This window comes from Salvelinus namaycush, chromosome 22, assembly GCF_016432855.1.
Source record: "Salvelinus namaycush isolate Seneca chromosome 22, SaNama_1.0, whole genome shotgun sequence".
Taxonomy (NCBI): domain Eukaryota; kingdom Metazoa; phylum Chordata; class Actinopteri; order Salmoniformes; family Salmonidae; genus Salvelinus; species Salvelinus namaycush.
The window spans coordinates 5,817,689-5,834,378 of record NC_052328.1 but is presented as its reverse complement, the minus strand read 5'-3'; the positions used below and the strand labels follow the sequence as shown (position 1 = coordinate 5,834,378).

The window sequence follows — 16,690 nt, the reverse complement described above, 5'->3', positions numbered from 1 at the left end:
AATTATATTAGAGATGATCTGCAGGGTGTGAAAAAAATTATATAGTTCAATCCCATCAGATGAAATCAACATTTCTTTGTCACATGCTTCGTAAACAACAGGTGTAGACTAACAGTGAAATGCTTATGTCCTTACGGACAATGCAGAGAGAAAAATAATAACTATTGGAATGAATACACAATGAGTAACAATAACATGCTCTTGCTCTGTTATATTACATTGTAGATACACAGGGTACCAGGTGAGCCACCATCGTGTCAACGGTTATCCCACACTTAGCTCACTAAGTCCTCTATCCAGCTTCATAGTACACCCCTCAGGTGTCTGCCAGTCGAATACACGTCACTTTCTAAAATGTAATATAACAGAGAGCAAGAGAGTTAGGCACAATGGGCAGGGGAACACATTTTTATTGGTAGACAGAAAAGCAGAACCGACAGTGGAAAAGACCGATGTACAGATGACATATCCAGTATAACATGTAAGAACCAAAATAGATACAAGACAGACAGAACCTTACTAGAGCAGATGCATTGCAGCATATTGTTCAGCTGTACCTGAATGGCTTTTAAGTACAAAAGATGAATCGTTTAAATATGGAGAGTAGATAGAAAGAAGCCTTACATCTCACAAACCCTGATTATGAAAAGTGTGGAGAGATATCTGTCAAACTACTATGCAGATACCCAATATGTACCAGTGTTAAAAGGACAACAAAAACAAAGTGTTGAACAAGGTCGTATTCATTAGGGCACACTGTTTCAAAACGTTTCAAGACTTTGTTGTAACGTCAAACGAAAGTGTTTCCTTTTGTACATTTTCAGATAGCTCATAGATAATTTTCTCGGCTACCAAACCTCCCAGTTTGACAGTTTTAAATACCCATGGGGGCCCAGTACAAACAAAATATGTTAATAAATAAAATGTTGCACTCACTACTGTATGTCGCTCTGGAGAAGAGCGTCTGCTAAATGAGTCAAATGTAAATCAAAAGATAGAGACCCATCCAAGAGTTGTGCAAAAGTATCACTCCCAAAAATAATCAGTATGATACATTTCTAAATGTGTGTATATAAGTAACTCCAATTTAAACCATACTCTTAAGAGAGTGCCTGCTGGTGGTGATCATAACATCAGACAGTAAATTCAATGAGCTCATTCTGGGTGGAGCCATCCTGTGAATTCACCGAAATTTTCAAGCATCTTACTTCAGAACACCCATGGCACCAGCGGGTGGCAGCAATGTGCTTAACATCACCCCTGTTATCTATGGCTACTTCCCAAATGGCACCCTATTCTCTATTTAGTATGCTACTTTTGACCAAGGCCCATAGGAGGGCCCTGGTCAAAAGTAGAGCACTATGTAGGGAATAGCGTGCCATTTAGGACACCCTCCTATACTAGTCACACAGTATTTCATTTTATTCTCCCTATTATCCAAAGCGTTCTACCAACACCCTGTCTCCCTAGGAATCTCAATAGGCAACTAAAGGGTTAATAAATCTTAAGGTTATGTAAATCCTGCCAGAATGACAGCAAACCAATCTGTTTTTGTTTTACAAGGTAAAAATGCAAAACAATTTGCAATGTTAAAACAAGGAATAGCAGCACAGGAATACTAAAACCAAAAACGGTAGGATTCATCACAATTAAACAACAAATGTAACTAAAGCGTGTACACACACACACACCTATAGTTATTTACTAAGGATATACAGGAAACATTTCACAAGAGGTGTGTTTCTTGCTGGGTAGTTTCCCAGTCTGATCCCAATAGCCTATAGGGACACACGCCTGTCTCAGGAAATGCCCTGTTTTTAATGTGTCCCATAGCCAACATGCCCTGTATACCTCTAGCCCAGAAAACATTCCCTCACTGGTGGAGGGTGGCAGGGGGGTCTTTGGGAGCAGGTCCCGATTACTGAGAGGGAGAAGCGGGCATGTCTTTGGGGACCAGAGTATCTGAAAGAAACAGGCAACTGCATCTTTGGGTTCAAGGCTCAGAAGACTTTAGAGCAACATGGATGTGTCTTTAGGGCAGTGGTTATGGTAGCCGAGATCGAGGTGTCGCTGTATCTTTGGGCTTCTGGCTCTGGGAGCTGAATTGGCGTAGTAGCTAGATGTTTCTTTGGGGCAGTGGTTATTATGGTGGGCTGAGACAGGAGTAATGTGTTGCTCATTTCTCAGTTTCCGCTGTACAGATCTACAGTGCTGGAGCTCAGGCCACGGCTCTCCTTTAGCCTGCTGATGCCTGGACCCTGAGAAAGAAAGAGAGACAAGAGGAGTTAGAGAGAGGGGCGCATCAATATATGCATCATAATTAAAGGAAAGAAGCTACCACACAAATAAAATAACATTTTATTTATCACATGCGCCGAATACAACTGGTGTAGACTTTACAATGAAATGCTTGTTTACGAACCTTTCCAAACAAGGCAGAGTTTTAAAATTAATGATAAAAAAATGAAATAGTAACTAACATAAGAGGTATAAAATAAAATACACACGAATGGAGCTATATACAGGGAGTACCAGTACCAGATTAATGTATAGAGGTACGAGGTACTTAGAGGTAGATAGTGTATGTACATGAAGGCAGGGTAAAGTGACTAGGCATCTGGATAGATAAGAGTAAAATAAAGAACAGAGTAGCAGCAGCTAATGAGTGTAAAAGTGTGTGTGTGCTAATGTATTGCATATGTATGTTTGTTTGTGTTGTGTCTGTATGCATGTGTGTGCGTATGTGTTGTTTGAAAGTGTGAGGGATTTGTGTGGGAGTGACAGTGTGTGTGTGTGTATACAGATAGTTCGGGTACCATTGGTTGACTATTTAGCAGAAACTGTCTCGGAGCCTGTTGGTCTGAGAGCCGATGCTCCGGTACCATTAGCAGGACGGCGAAGTATACAAAGAATCACTTTTATTACGAACATCTCAGCCTCACTGCTTTCATACCTTAATATATGCATATTACTGTAGCAGTCATATGGATCCCTCATTTCTACATCCCACGGAGCTACTAGACAGGGTCTCTTACCTGGAAGCCATCTAGGTCGCTGGCCTTGTTCAAGTAGTTCAGGGAGGCAGCTCTCTTCATGCTGTTGGAACACCCCCCAAAAAAGTTATTTTAAATGTAACCTTTATTTAACTAGCCAAGTCAGTTAAGAACAAATACTTATTTACAATGAAGACCCACCGGGGAACAGTGGGTTAACTGCCTTGTTCAAGGACAGAATGACAGATTTTCTCAAGCCAGACTTTTGCTAGGACTGTCTGGGAGTGGTCTGAGTCATGGACAAGCCTAGTGGGAGGGATATTTAACCTGAAAACTAGCGGTTATTGGCAGAGGATTGAAACTCTGTTATTGGTCTATTATTATGGTCTACTGTTGGTGACGTCGCCTGGCAAACCAAAACTCCTTGCCACCAAAACAGGCAGAAAATCCAGGTGGTCTTTTCAAACAGGGCTATCACTAAAAGGGCGTCATCATTGTCACAGTATTATTCCAACACAGAAAAATCATGTTTTTGACTACACTGGGCCTTTAAGAACAGCAGACCTGGGTTCAAATACATGCATGTTTAAGTATTTGTATTTTAAATACTTGTGTATTTTTGTTTTTTCAAATAATGTGTCTAAATCAACTACTTCTATTTGAAAGTATTTTCTAATAAGTTCCCATAAATAGCTTACTATTAGAAACTACTTTCAAATACTTGTTTCCAAATACATTATTTCAAATACCCCTAGGATGAAAAAGACCTGGGTTCAATTGCATGGAATATTTGTGTATTTCCAAATATATTAAACTACTTGCATTTAAAAAAAAGTTGAAATATCCAAATGTGAAAGTAATTGAAATAGTATTTGAACCCAGGCCTGAAGGACACAAGAGGTTGTTTGTGATCTGAGCAGGTGTCTGCTTGTGATCTGAACAGGTGTCTGCTTTACCAGATTTTGTCATGTTAATGTGAAAAGTATGTTTCAGCTTTGCCAAGCATCTTGACAGTTTTTTCCCATGACTTTCATCGAGTTCTTTTCATTAGGCACCAAACAGATGAAGTTGGACTATGTCCATTGCAAAATGTCTTCTGCTGTGTGCCCTAAAGAACACGACTCGGTGACGGTGTTGTTCTTACTTGGTGCTGGTTCTGGTTGGTTCTGGAGGTCCATTGCCCTGTAGTTTTTTCACTAGTAGCTCGCTGCTTCTACGCAGGACGTCCCTTAGCTTCCCTAGGGAACCACTGCGCTGTAGCGCCCCACTACCATCCTGTAGATACACCCACATATCAATGACCCTACACATACTGTACACATATACAATCAAAACCAATCAGTAAACACGAAGACAACCACACATCAGGGACCCTATATACATATTAAAATTACACAATCAGCGCAAATCAGTAGACCTGCAGAAAACCACAGCTCATTAAGCTAGCAGGCACTTTCACAATCCACAACCCAATCCACTCACTCCACATTGATTAAATAGATGTGGCATTACTGGGTTATCAGTTATTTTGTGTTCATTTCAGATTGAAGTTGACATGAATACGCTTGTGGCATAGGCCAATTAGTATTTCCTGTAGGCAGGGGATCCTTTTTTTATTTTTTTAAACGTGGCCATCTTTATGGAATAGAGGTAAAAGGTACACAAGTAGAAGAGGTGTATGAATGTTTATTTCACTATAGAAGTGGTCTACAGTGGGCTCCACCTGTCAATCCATGCATCACTTTCATCCAGACGTGTCTGTCCCACATAACAGGTCCCTCTGGATCCAAACCAGACTTTGGTAGCATCTTTTGAACTGGACACTTTTCACAGCACTTCGATATAAAAGTGATTTTCATAGCATTTTCACTAACCCTAACCTCAGTCTCGTAACCTGCTACGATAATTCTACTAACCTGCTGCGTACATTTTCATGACCAGGAAGATGTGCAGAGAGAAATGACACCTCACAAATTAAAAACTTTATTTGGGAATACCAACAAGCATTGATGCAACAATCACAATGCAAGAAGAAATGGTAAACATTATGCAGTCCTACATTCTAAGATGGTGCTTATAGAGCTTGCCATGGAGTTTACTTCTGCCCTAGGAAACAGAAGTTCACACTATATAACATCAATTACAGGCAACTTTAATAATTAATCAGCATTCCACTATAACAATAATAATGTCATAATTACATGATGAACATTGTCGTTTCTCTCCCTCTTTTTCAGTGTTGCTTGCATTCTTAAAAGTATGCTTTAGGGTTAGGAATGGCAAAGGACATTTCAAAAGCCTGTGTGATGAGTGCCTTATCAAATCCATAAAATATCATTACTACATTTACGCATAATATGGAAATTAGATTACATTCAGTTAGTTAAACACTTAAGATAATGATCTTAAAACAGCACTGACTATGGGTTTTGCGGTTCTAAAAGAGGTCTAGTCAAAATGGACAATGTTCACCTGTAATGAACTGTGTGATGTAAGGGGTAGGGAAGGCAACATATTAAAACACACAAATACACACATGCAATGATTCATATGTTTCCTCAAAATGGCAACACTAATATGTCCTATAAGTCGCAACACCAACATATTCAAAGGCAATATGAAGCAGGCAATGAAGAGCCCACGTGGTCACTAACTTGCCCTTGGTCTCAGAGGTTAAAAAAAATCTCATTTGAAGGCAACAGATGTGCTGTTGCTTCGAAACAGGGATGTTTTGGTAACGTTACATGTTGGTTCTGTTACAGTAGCCTTTAACCAGATAATGTGCCACTATTCCCTTTTTGAAATGTAACCTATGCACGGTAAACAATAGGCCTACAGTATGTAAAATGCTATGCATCAAAGGAGGGAGAGCAGTCTAGCCAAGAAGAACTCGAGCTCTAGGGAAATTGAAGGTGACAAGGACAGTTTGCTTATAAAGCTGCTGTATTACACAGGCTGAAAATGCTGCAGTGTGTTTTAGTCCATCAAGACAAACAGGCAGCGGTTACTATAAGACCACATATTGGTAGTATAGTAGGTTGACATACCACCGCCTTCTTCGGCAGTCAATACACAGCAAGCATAATAAAAGTTGTAAATAAGAAGAAAAACACTCAATTAAAAATGAATAGGAAAAAAATATATAAAAAGAGGATAAGTTTGAAACCCCAGCATCCCCACTTTTGTCAGAGTTAGCCAACCTAACATACCAAAGTCATAAGCATTTATTACAATACAGTACCTTTTTAAAACTGCTCAGGCATATGGTTACACTTCAAAATGATGAAATTAACTTTAAGGAAGCAAATTCATATTTTAAGATACAGGCACCAAGTCTGTCAACTGCAGACCCCAAGCCATTTTGTATTTGATCACAGACTATTTTCACCTGCCAGCTGCTTACAGTCCTGGGAGTGTGCGTGTACGCTATAGAAGGCAAAGCCACTCCAACACAAATACAGACTGAGGCCAATGCAAAGCAACAGTGAAGTCCTGATGGGAGATGTAAGATGCAGACAGTCAAACCACAGCTATGTTGTGAGGGCAAAAGCACAGGTGTTGTCATGGTAACAGACTGGCGTTTTGGGCAGATGTTAAGGGCTGTGGGAGCAGTTGCAGGTCATTGTCCAAAACCACTCTGGCATTTCTGCTTTGCTCTGTGTTCCCAACGGGCCACCGTATTTCCAAACACTTACCCCTTCTATCATGCCATTATTAAATACAGTTGAATATTACAGATGCATGTTAGAAGAAGACTGAGGTGGAGAGAGAGAGAGTTGGTGAGTTTTAGAGGAGAATGTGATAGGCATGACTTCATGTTATGGGAATAGGCAGAGAAAATTCTGACGAAGGAGCAAGACAGGGTTAGTGAAAGAAAAGGGTGAAAAGAGAAAGAGGGATCAGAGGGAAGAGGAAACCAAACATCCCAACGGTTGTCAGTACAGGGACAGAGGTGACGACAGGGAGCAGTCTCGCCGAGGACACCGGGAATGGCAGAGGAGGAGCTTTTCATTTGGTGGTAGGAGAGAACAGAAGGCCAAAGGGAATCGACAAAAACATCCTTTACTATTTTGGTTGGGGAAGAGGAGAGAAGGATGGAGGAATAATCTTGATGTGGCTTAGGCCTGAAGGAAAGAGGAAAAACACACAAACAAACATATGATTAAAAAGCTCTGGGGTGGGGGCATCTTAATTATCCTAATGAGAACCTTGGCAAAATCTGCACTGCAGTATGATCTACTCTTGATGTAAAATAGAATCCATCTTAATTTGCATGGTATACATGTTTAAATAGAAAGGAAGCATGCTTATGTTGAGACTTATGTGGCTCTGCCTTCCTATTCGAAGCGCAGAAATAAATGTGTAGGCCTATGCGTTTATCGATGTACTTTTACAGCTTCACCATAAAATAGCAAATTAATGACTGGCAATCAAATCAAATCAAGTAGCCTTTCCGAACACATGAAATTCATCCACTGACCTAAATAGCCTGCAGCATCACAGCTGTGTTTTGTTTGATGAATGAATAAACAGTGGGCAGTTTCTGGATGGTGCTACAGCCTCCCTCCACCTACAGGGCTGGTCAGTGATGTTACTATTGTGTCTGTGTGCAGTCAGTCACTGTGACTCAGCTGTTTGCTGTACCGTCTCTGTGGGTGGACTTGGCACAGCGAGCCCAGCCAGTGACGGTGCACTGCAGACTGAAGGGCATTTGCAAGCATCAGCACTTCAGCAGCACAGTCATCGAACTAACAAATTGAGAGGCTGGGTAAAGAGAGAGGTGTCTGTACTGACCATGGCTAATACACCTGAAAATCTATCCATCTCTCTATCCATATGATATACTGCTGTGAAGAAACCAGCAGTGGCACAAGAGAGGAATATGTATAGGCCTGATCATATGAATGCAGGACAGCTAATTGTTATGAACATATCTTCAATTGTAATGAATAAACATTTTTGTTATAGATATGTTAGATAACATAAGGTAGACTATGTTAAGTGATAACAGCCCAAATTGTAACCCCCACCCCCTACTAGGCTACCTTATAATACATGAGATATAATAGCTCTGATATTCTAGTCTGTTTTCTGACATAATGACCCCGCCCCAACCCCCCCCAGCTTTGGTCCAACCTTAGTAGAATGCCGGAATCAAGAGGAAGAGTACAATCCACTGAATGAAGGAGGAACATTTGATGGACAGGCTGATTGGTTGCCATGGCAAGGGTAATCATCAAAAGGGTAGGTTAGTAGTTGCACAAACAGAAAGAGAAGGGAACTTGAAGAGGATGACATGCATAGACGATGCAAAAAAGGCACCTACATCACAAGCACATTCAAATCATGCATTTTTCACAGGCACACATACTGAGACAAGTTCTTCATAACTACAGGATACGACCACAACACTTGCTTCCATGCTGCACAGAAAATCCCCACTACCCTCCGTGTACCGCTCTCGAACACTTGTTCAACACAGTGAGAAAGGAGTAAGGATGTAAGAGGGAAGGGACCTTGCGCCAACAATGCTGTTTTTAGCATACTTATATTTTGTCATAACTGGTAATGCAGTAAATAGGCTATTCAATATACACTGAGTATACCAACCATTAAGAACACATTCCTAATATTGAGTTGCACCCCCCCCCTCTTTTGCCCTTAGAACAGCCTCAATTCGTCTGGGCATGGACTCCACAAGGTGTCAAAAGCGTTCCACAGGGATGCTGGCCCATGTTAACTCCAATGCTTCCCACAGTTGTGTCAAGTTGCCTGGATGTCCTTTGGGTGGTGGACCAGTCTTGATACACGTGAAACTGTTGAGCGTGGAAAAACCCAGCAGCGTTGCAGTTCTTGACACAAACCGGTGCGCCTGGCACCTACTACCATACCCCATTCTAAAGGCACTTTTGTCTTGCCCGTTCACCCTCTGAATGGCACACATACTCAATTGTCTCAAGGCCTTCCCTTTATCTACACTGATTGAAGTGGATTTAACAAGTGACATCAATAAGGGATCATGGGCATACCAGGTGAAAACTACGCCATGGAACGCGGTGTCCCTAATGTTTTGTATACTCAGTGAGTCACACACTAGCCTTTACACTGCACAAAGGAGTCAGAATCCAGAAGACAAGATCACGTTTCAACAAACCAACTGTATTGCACTTCGAACGATTCAAAGTGAAAGACGTCTGACCTATTGACCCAGGAGGAGCCAAGAAAAGTTTTCTAATGAAAAAAGACACAGCTTATGAATCAATGTAGGTGATGAACTGGTAGTAAGTACCACACCAGAATTATACATGGAAGTGATGAGCATCCCATACTCAAAATGAGTTAAGAAAACAGCATAATTATGCTTAGAAGGAACCTTTTATTGTAGAATTTGACATGTTCTTACAGTTGTATGAAATATTGATTGATTCTCTATTCATGCTTTCATTGCAATGGATGGACGGAATTGAATCTGAAGAGTTTCCCCCTTGATTGCCATGATATTATTTCAACAGCTATGGCCATCACAAGGATGATAAACGCGAGCATTCACCAACCAAGATTTACCTTGAGGAGACCCGGCACAAACCTCAATAAATGTATGGGCTGCTGTGAACCTCATTGGACAACTTAGTAGTGTGATCTATCAAAATCAATTTGTAGCAATCTCATTGGCAGAACTCAAGCGGATGAGTGAGCTTTGTCATCTTCTTACAAGATCATTAAATTACACCTATGTGAACGGTCTGATATGGTACTAGGTCCGCAGAATTCCTGTAGGAGACTGAATTTTGGCAAATGGAAAACATATATTTTTTAAACCCTCTGCATATCCGAATAATTGAGTTCAGACTGTGATAGCAAGCATCATATTTGTTCAGCCATCATACACGATTCAACAAATATATACTCTACCCTTCTTCAAAAGATCAATTCCAGATCCGAAAATAATGACATGAACATATGCAGAAGATAACGGAAAGGATTATGATGACACGTGAATCAGCCGCAGCACAGCAGGTGGTTAATGGGTAATGTAGTGCAGTTCAAACCAACGGAACACGACACGTTAAACATTGCTGGCCTGTGTTAAAAAGGTGAGCCTCGCAGCCTAGCAGTTGTGGAACATGCGCGTTTGGGAGGGGTGCAGTGAGGAGTGGCTGGGTGTGCTAGTGAAAGAAGGAGGCACAGACTCAGACTGGGGATCTCAGGGCAGTACCAGAGAAGGGCATCCCAAATACCACCCTACAGTGTGTCCCCTATACTCATTTGGCTAAATCACATATATAAAACTGGTAAAGTATATATATATATATATACATACACAGTATCAGTCAAAAGTTTGGACACCTACGCATTCAAGAGTTTCTTTATTTTAACTATTTTCTACATTGTAGAATAATACTGAAGACATCAAAACCATGAAATAACATGTTTTCGCTTTGCCATTATGGGGTATTGTGTAGATTGCAAAGTATTTTTTTTATTTAATCAATTTTAGAATAAGGCTGTATGTAAAATAACCAAATGTGGAAAAGTCAAAGACTATTTATATATTTTTAAGGATGGTAAAACGTTGACCTTCAATTGGCGGACAGATAGCCTTACATTCTCTTGCAAAATGTCTTGATAAACTTGGGAATTCATTTTTCTGTCGATGATTGCAAGCTGTCCAGGCCCTTAGGTAGCAAACTGACCCAAACCATGATGCTCCCGCCACCATACTTTAGAGTTTGGATGAGGTTTTGATGTTGGTGTGCTGTGCCTTTTTTTCTCCACACATAGTGTTGTGTGTTCCTTCCAAACAACTCAACTTTAGTTTAATCTGTCCATAGAATATTTTCCAGGTGCACTTTTGCAAACTTCAACTTTTGAACAGCAGTGGCTTTTTCCGTGGTGTCCTCCCATGAACACCATTCTTGTTTAGTGTTTTACGTATCGTATACTCGTCAACAGAGATGTTAGCATTCAACTGAAATGTGTCTTCCACGTTTAACCCAACCCCTCTGAATCAGAGAGGTGCAGGGCACTGCCTTAAATCGACATCCATGTCATCGGCGCCCGGGGAACAGTGAGGGCCCTGGCGGAGTGGTGCCAGGAAAATAACCTCTCCCTCAACGTCGACCAAATGAAGGAGCTGATCGTGGACTTCAGGAAAGAGCAGAGGGAGCACGCCCCTATCCACATCGACAGGAGAAGGTGGAAAGCTTCACATTCCTCGGCGTACACATCACTGACAATCTGAAATGGTCCACCCACACAGACAGTGTGGTGAAGAAGGTGCAAGAGCCTCTTCAACCTCAGGAGGCTGAAGAAATTAGGCATGGTCCCTAAGAAACTTTTACAGATGCACAACTGAGAGCATCCTGTCGGGCTGCATCATCAAATGCACCGCCCGCAACCGCAGGCCTCACCATAGGGTGGTGCGGTCTGCCCAACGCATCACCGGGGGCACACTGCCTGTCCTCCAGGACACCTATAGCACCCGATGTCACAGGAAGGCCAAAAAGATCATCAAGTACAACAACCCCCCGGGCCAGAGCCTGTCCAACCCGCTATCATCCAGAAGGCGAGGTGCATCAAAGCTGTGACTGAGAGACTGAAAAACAGCTTCCATCTCAAGGTCATCAGGCTGTTAAATAGCCATCACTAGCCGGCTTCCACCCGGTTACTTAACCCTGCACCTTAGAGGCTGCTGCCCTGTATACATAGACATGGAATCACTGGCCACTTTAATAATGGAACATTAGTCACTTGAACAATGTTTACATACGGCTTTACTCATGTATATACTGTATTCTACTCTACTGTATTTTAGTCAATGTCACTCCGACATTGCTCATCCTAATATTTATATGTATTTCTTAATTCCATGATTTTACTTTTAGATTTGTGTATTGTTAGATACTACTAGGGGTGGCAGGTAGCCTAGTGGTTAGAGCATTGGGTTGTTGGATCGAATCCCCGAGCTGACAAGGTAAAAATCTGTCGTTCTGCCCCTGAACAAGGCAGTTAACCCACTGTTCCTAGGCTGTCATTGTAAATAAGAATTTGTTCTTAACCGACTTGCCTAGTTAAATAAAGGTGAAATAAAAAAATAAAAAAATGTGTATGTGACCAATAAAATAAAATTTGATAACTGCCTTGCTCAGGGGCAGAACGGCTTATTTTTTTACCTTGACAGCTCGGGGATTCGGTCCAACAACCTTTCGGTTACTGGCCCAACACTTCTACCCGCCAGGCTACCTGCCACCCCTATACTAATCAAGCTGTGAGCCATCAGATTGACACATTAGCTAGGTGTCAGCCTGGTGAATTAGCCTGGTGAATTCTGTAAAAAGGGATTCTGCCTTCCCAGGATGCCCCAGAGTGAACCTGTGCCATTTGTTTCTCTCCTGTTTAAGCAACATCGGCAACATTTAACAAAACTGTTGGATATTAAAACGAGAAATAAAATACTTCAACAAGCGCCACCCAAAAAATGTAACACATACAAAGCCAGCAGTTAAAATGAACAGGAGTTACACATCAGGTTATGCCAGCACTCAATCAGCTTTGTACCTTTCCAAAAAGGATTTACAGGTGACGCTTTGGTGAGGACAGGGCAATAATACAGAGAGCTGGCTGACTGATACAGTATATATATCTGGAATAGAATTCCTTATAGATGCATCTCCAGGACCAGGGGTGAACAGCCTTGATTGCCTTGCACACATACTGTACTACTGATGACACTGTCAGCCTCCCAAATGTTTCATGCTTCACCCGAAATGTGCGCTTCGGGCGACGGTACACACCCTCTCATGGATTTAACTCCCTCCAGCAAATGCTTACACACCAATCCAATGCTTTTAAATCCATGATAGGTAGTGCGCAAGTACACAATTCGGGAAAAGTGTGTAGAATTGGTACACAACCACTGTATGCAGTGTGCAGTGTTTAAGATTAGGGCTGCGGGGGGTGTGCAACCTGTACCAGCCCATCAGCGTACTGTGTATAATTGCTCTGTCCATCATTAAGGCCACCGGAATTTAGGGGACTGAATAAATTGATGTGGATTTGTACTCACCCCGTTCCACTCTACGCCCATACTCACTTCCTCGACGGTCTCAGAGCCGCTCTCGTACTTGACGCTGGACAGGCTGTCCCGGCTCCTCCGCCTCTCCCTGTCCCCCTCGCCATCCTTTAAGATCTCCACCACACGTGTCTGTTGGATGGGGTCTATGCCCTGGGGGAGGTACCAAAGACAGGCGCCACAGACACACACACACACACAGACAAATACACACAAACAAACAAACACATGCATACACACGCAAACCCACACTTTAAGAAATCACTAACCTTGAACAATTAAATGGCTAGCTAGTGCATTCTGGTACAGTTCGGCTGTGAAATTAGAGTGGAATTACAGAGGGTGCTATGTGATATTTGTTCCACTGCCTCAGGCATTCTGCTGGTGCATGGAGACAATGGAGCCACTACAGAGACATGGACACCACAATGACAGTTACATGAGAGTGATGTTAGTAGGGATACATGGAGACTATTGACAGTTCCTGTTATAATTAAACCACTTACTGTGTTGATCTGCATCCAAAGCATGGTAGAGAGAGGAAAAAATAGCATGAGATTCTTTGCCCATACTATGAGCAGGTAATGCATACTGTACCAACTTACGCAATAGATGTGCACTAATGGTTTATTGGTATGAGGAAATATTTATTCAAATCATACAAGTATTCAAGTATCACAAAAGCATTGTAGCTTTAGGCATATACAGTGACTATAGAAAGTCTACATCCCCTCAAACTTTTTTCACTTTTTGTCATTGATCTACACCAAATACTCCATAATGTCAAAGTGATTTCATTTTTTTTTAAACTAAAGTAGTCATTTCATAAGTTTTCACCTCCTTTGTTTAGACAAGACTAAATTAGTTCAGCGGTCAAATGTGGCTTAAATTATTTTTTTCCGCATATGTTGATGTTGGGGTGGTGCTGGAGATGACGAATATGAAGCTGGCATTTTTTTTCACATTTCCCTTTAACAAATCACAAGCTATATGTATTGACCGTGTGAAATAGAGATTGACGTGATCGTTGAATGACTAACCCTTGCTCTGTCCCCCATACAACAACTGTAAGGTCCCTTGAATATCAAGCACATTCAACTACAAAGACCAGGGAGCTTTTCGATGGGTAACAATAAATCCGACATTGAATATATCTTCAAGCATGGTCAAGTAAATAATTATGCTGTGGATGATGTATTAAACCACCCAGACACATCAGTGATGTCACCATGAGGCCATTGGTGATTTTAAAACAGCTACAGAGTTCAACGGCTGTGATGGGAGAAAAGAATATGGATCAACACATTGTAGTGACTCCAAAATAAATGACCTAAATGACACAGTGAAAAGAATCCAAAATATCTCAAAACAAGGCACTAAATTAATACTACATTAAACAGGGAAAGGGAATAAACTTTTTCTAAATGCAAATCCTTATGTTTGGGGCAAATCCAACAACACTGAGTAACTGCCTATTTACAGTGTTTTCGAAGCATGGTGGTAGATGAATCATGGTATGGGTATGTTTGACATCGGCAAAGCCTGGGGAGTTTTTCAGGATAAAAAATAAACTTGGAGGCAAGCACAGGCAAAAACCAGAGGAAAACCTGTTTCAGTCTGCTTTACACCAGACACTGGGAGAGGAATTCACCTTTCAGCAGGACAACCTACAACAAAGCCAAATCTACACGGTTTCTTACCAAGAAGACAGGGAATATTCCTGATTTGCCAATTTACTCTTTTCACTAAAATCTGCTTGAAAATCTATGGCAAGCCTTGAAAATTGCAGTCTAGCCATGATCCCAACCCCTTGACAGAGCTTAAAGAATTTTGAAAATAATAATTGGCAAATATTGCACAATACAGGTGTGCAAAGCTCTTATGAGACTTACCCAAGAAGACTTACAGCTGTAATCGCCGCCAAAGGTGTTCCTAACATGCATCGACTCAGGGGCGTGAATACTTATCTAATCAAAGTATATTCATGTTTTATTTTTTCATTAAACTTTTAGACATATTTAAATGTTTCATCCACTTTGGAATTAGAGCGTATTTTGTGTAGATTGTTGACAAAAAAATTACAATTAAACCCATTTTAATCCCTCGGTGTCCTGAGTTAACAGTGTCATCCGTGGTCATTTGTGTACATTATACACTGTGTGAGTATTTATAGCTACAGTATTATCCTGACCTGCTTGCGGGACCTCATGGCACACTCCTCCAGGGTCTCAGCGGCCTCTAGCTTGCCCTGTCGGCGGTACAGAGCTCCCAGGTTTCTCAAGGTGGTGTTCACTGTCGGGCTAGAGGGCCGACAGACACAGCAGTGGTCACTCATAATCATGACAGGTGTGTGTGCAGTAGGCTACACCGTAGGTTTGCAAGTTCAGAACATGAGATTAATCTCTTTTAATAACGCTATGCATAATTGACAAAACTACATTGCCCTGTTATATTGAAACCTTTGAAATACATCATCTCAATATCTGTTTGAATAGGGACAAGACTAATGACTTAATGTGTTGTCTCAGCTAAGTCATCACAATTCGTGGCTCTTGGCTCACCTGTTCACTTTGCAGGCCTTGTACCAGCCTCCATACTCGCCGTACGGGGTGTTGTCTCTGTGCTTGCCCTGGAATCAAATCAAAGTTATTGGTCGCATACACAGATTTTCCAATGTTACCGCAGGTGCAGCGAAATGCTTATGTTTCTATCTCCAACAGTGTAGTAATTAAAAGAGAGAAGGAGAGACGAATGGAAGTGGAACTTCAGACAGTAACTATAACATTCGTGCTGTTATACAGGTAGGTGTTATAGAGCTCCACCTAGTATGGCCTTAGGTACACATGTGAGATCAGAGTAGGTAAATACACAAAACCCACCTTACTCATCTCCTCTCTCTCTTCGGCATGCATCCAGATGGGTTTGTTCTCAGCTGCAGATAAAGACAGAGGAGAGGTGTTCTGTACAAAGTTGTCAGGCTGACCACAAACAGACATATACAGTGCCTTCTGAATACTTTCCGACCGCTTGACTTTTCCAACTTATTCTGAAATGGATTCAATAAAAAAAGCTTCAGCAATCTACACACAATACCCCATAATGACAAAGCAAAAACAGTGTTACACACACACAGTTCAGACCCTTTGCTATGAGACTCAGAATTGAACTCTGGTGCATCCTGTTTGCATTGATCAACATTGAGATGTTCTTACAACTTGATTGGAGTCCACCTGTGGTACATTTAATTGATTGGACATGATTTAGAAAAGCACACACCTGTCTATATAAGTTCCCACAGTTGACATCGCATATCAGAGCAAAAACCAAGCCATGAGGTCGAAGGAATTGTCCAGAGAGCTAAGAGACAGGATCGTGTTGAGGAACAGATCTGGGGAAGGGTACCAGAACATTTCTGCAGTATTGCAGGTCCCCAAAAGACACAGTGGCCTCCAGCATTCTTAAATGAAAGAAGTTTGGAACTACCAAGATTCTTCCTAGAGCTGGCCGCCCGGCTAAACTGAGCAATCGGGGGAGATGGGCCTTGGCCAGGGAGGTGACCAAGAACCCGATGGACACTGACAGAGCTCCAGAGTTCCTCTGTGGAGATGGGAGAACTTTCCAGAAG

At 41.6% G+C, this 16,690-nt stretch overlaps 1 protein-coding gene across 6 annotated transcripts in view; it reads right to left on the bottom strand.

The window, feature by feature from the left end:
• Positions 1-390: 390 nt before the first annotated feature.
• The window catches only part of LOC120017479 (kinesin light chain 1-like), a 48,580-nt gene continuing 32,280 nt past the window's right edge, over positions 391-16,690 (bottom strand). For 2 of the 6 annotated variants that reach the window (XM_038960254.1, XM_038960253.1), the window contains exons 10-17: positions 15,945-15,997; positions 15,627-15,694; positions 15,257-15,365; positions 13,572-13,580; positions 13,060-13,218; positions 4,138-4,268; positions 3,036-3,096; positions 391-2,258 (exon numbers count right to left, since the gene is read on the bottom strand). In XM_038960254.1, the coding sequence (XP_038816182.1) occupies positions 2,184-2,258; positions 3,036-3,096; positions 4,138-4,268; positions 13,060-13,218; positions 13,572-13,580; positions 15,257-15,365; positions 15,627-15,694; positions 15,945-15,997 (665 nt within the window). In that variant the 3' untranslated portion in view covers positions 391-2,183. Of the gene's footprint in view, positions 2,259-3,035; positions 3,097-4,137; positions 4,269-4,953; positions 7,118-13,059; positions 13,219-13,571; positions 13,581-15,256; positions 15,366-15,626; positions 15,695-15,944; positions 15,998-16,690 lie in introns of those variants that run through there. The other 4 variants (XM_038960256.1, XM_038960255.1, XM_038960257.1 and 1 more) reach the window with 3 other exon arrangements.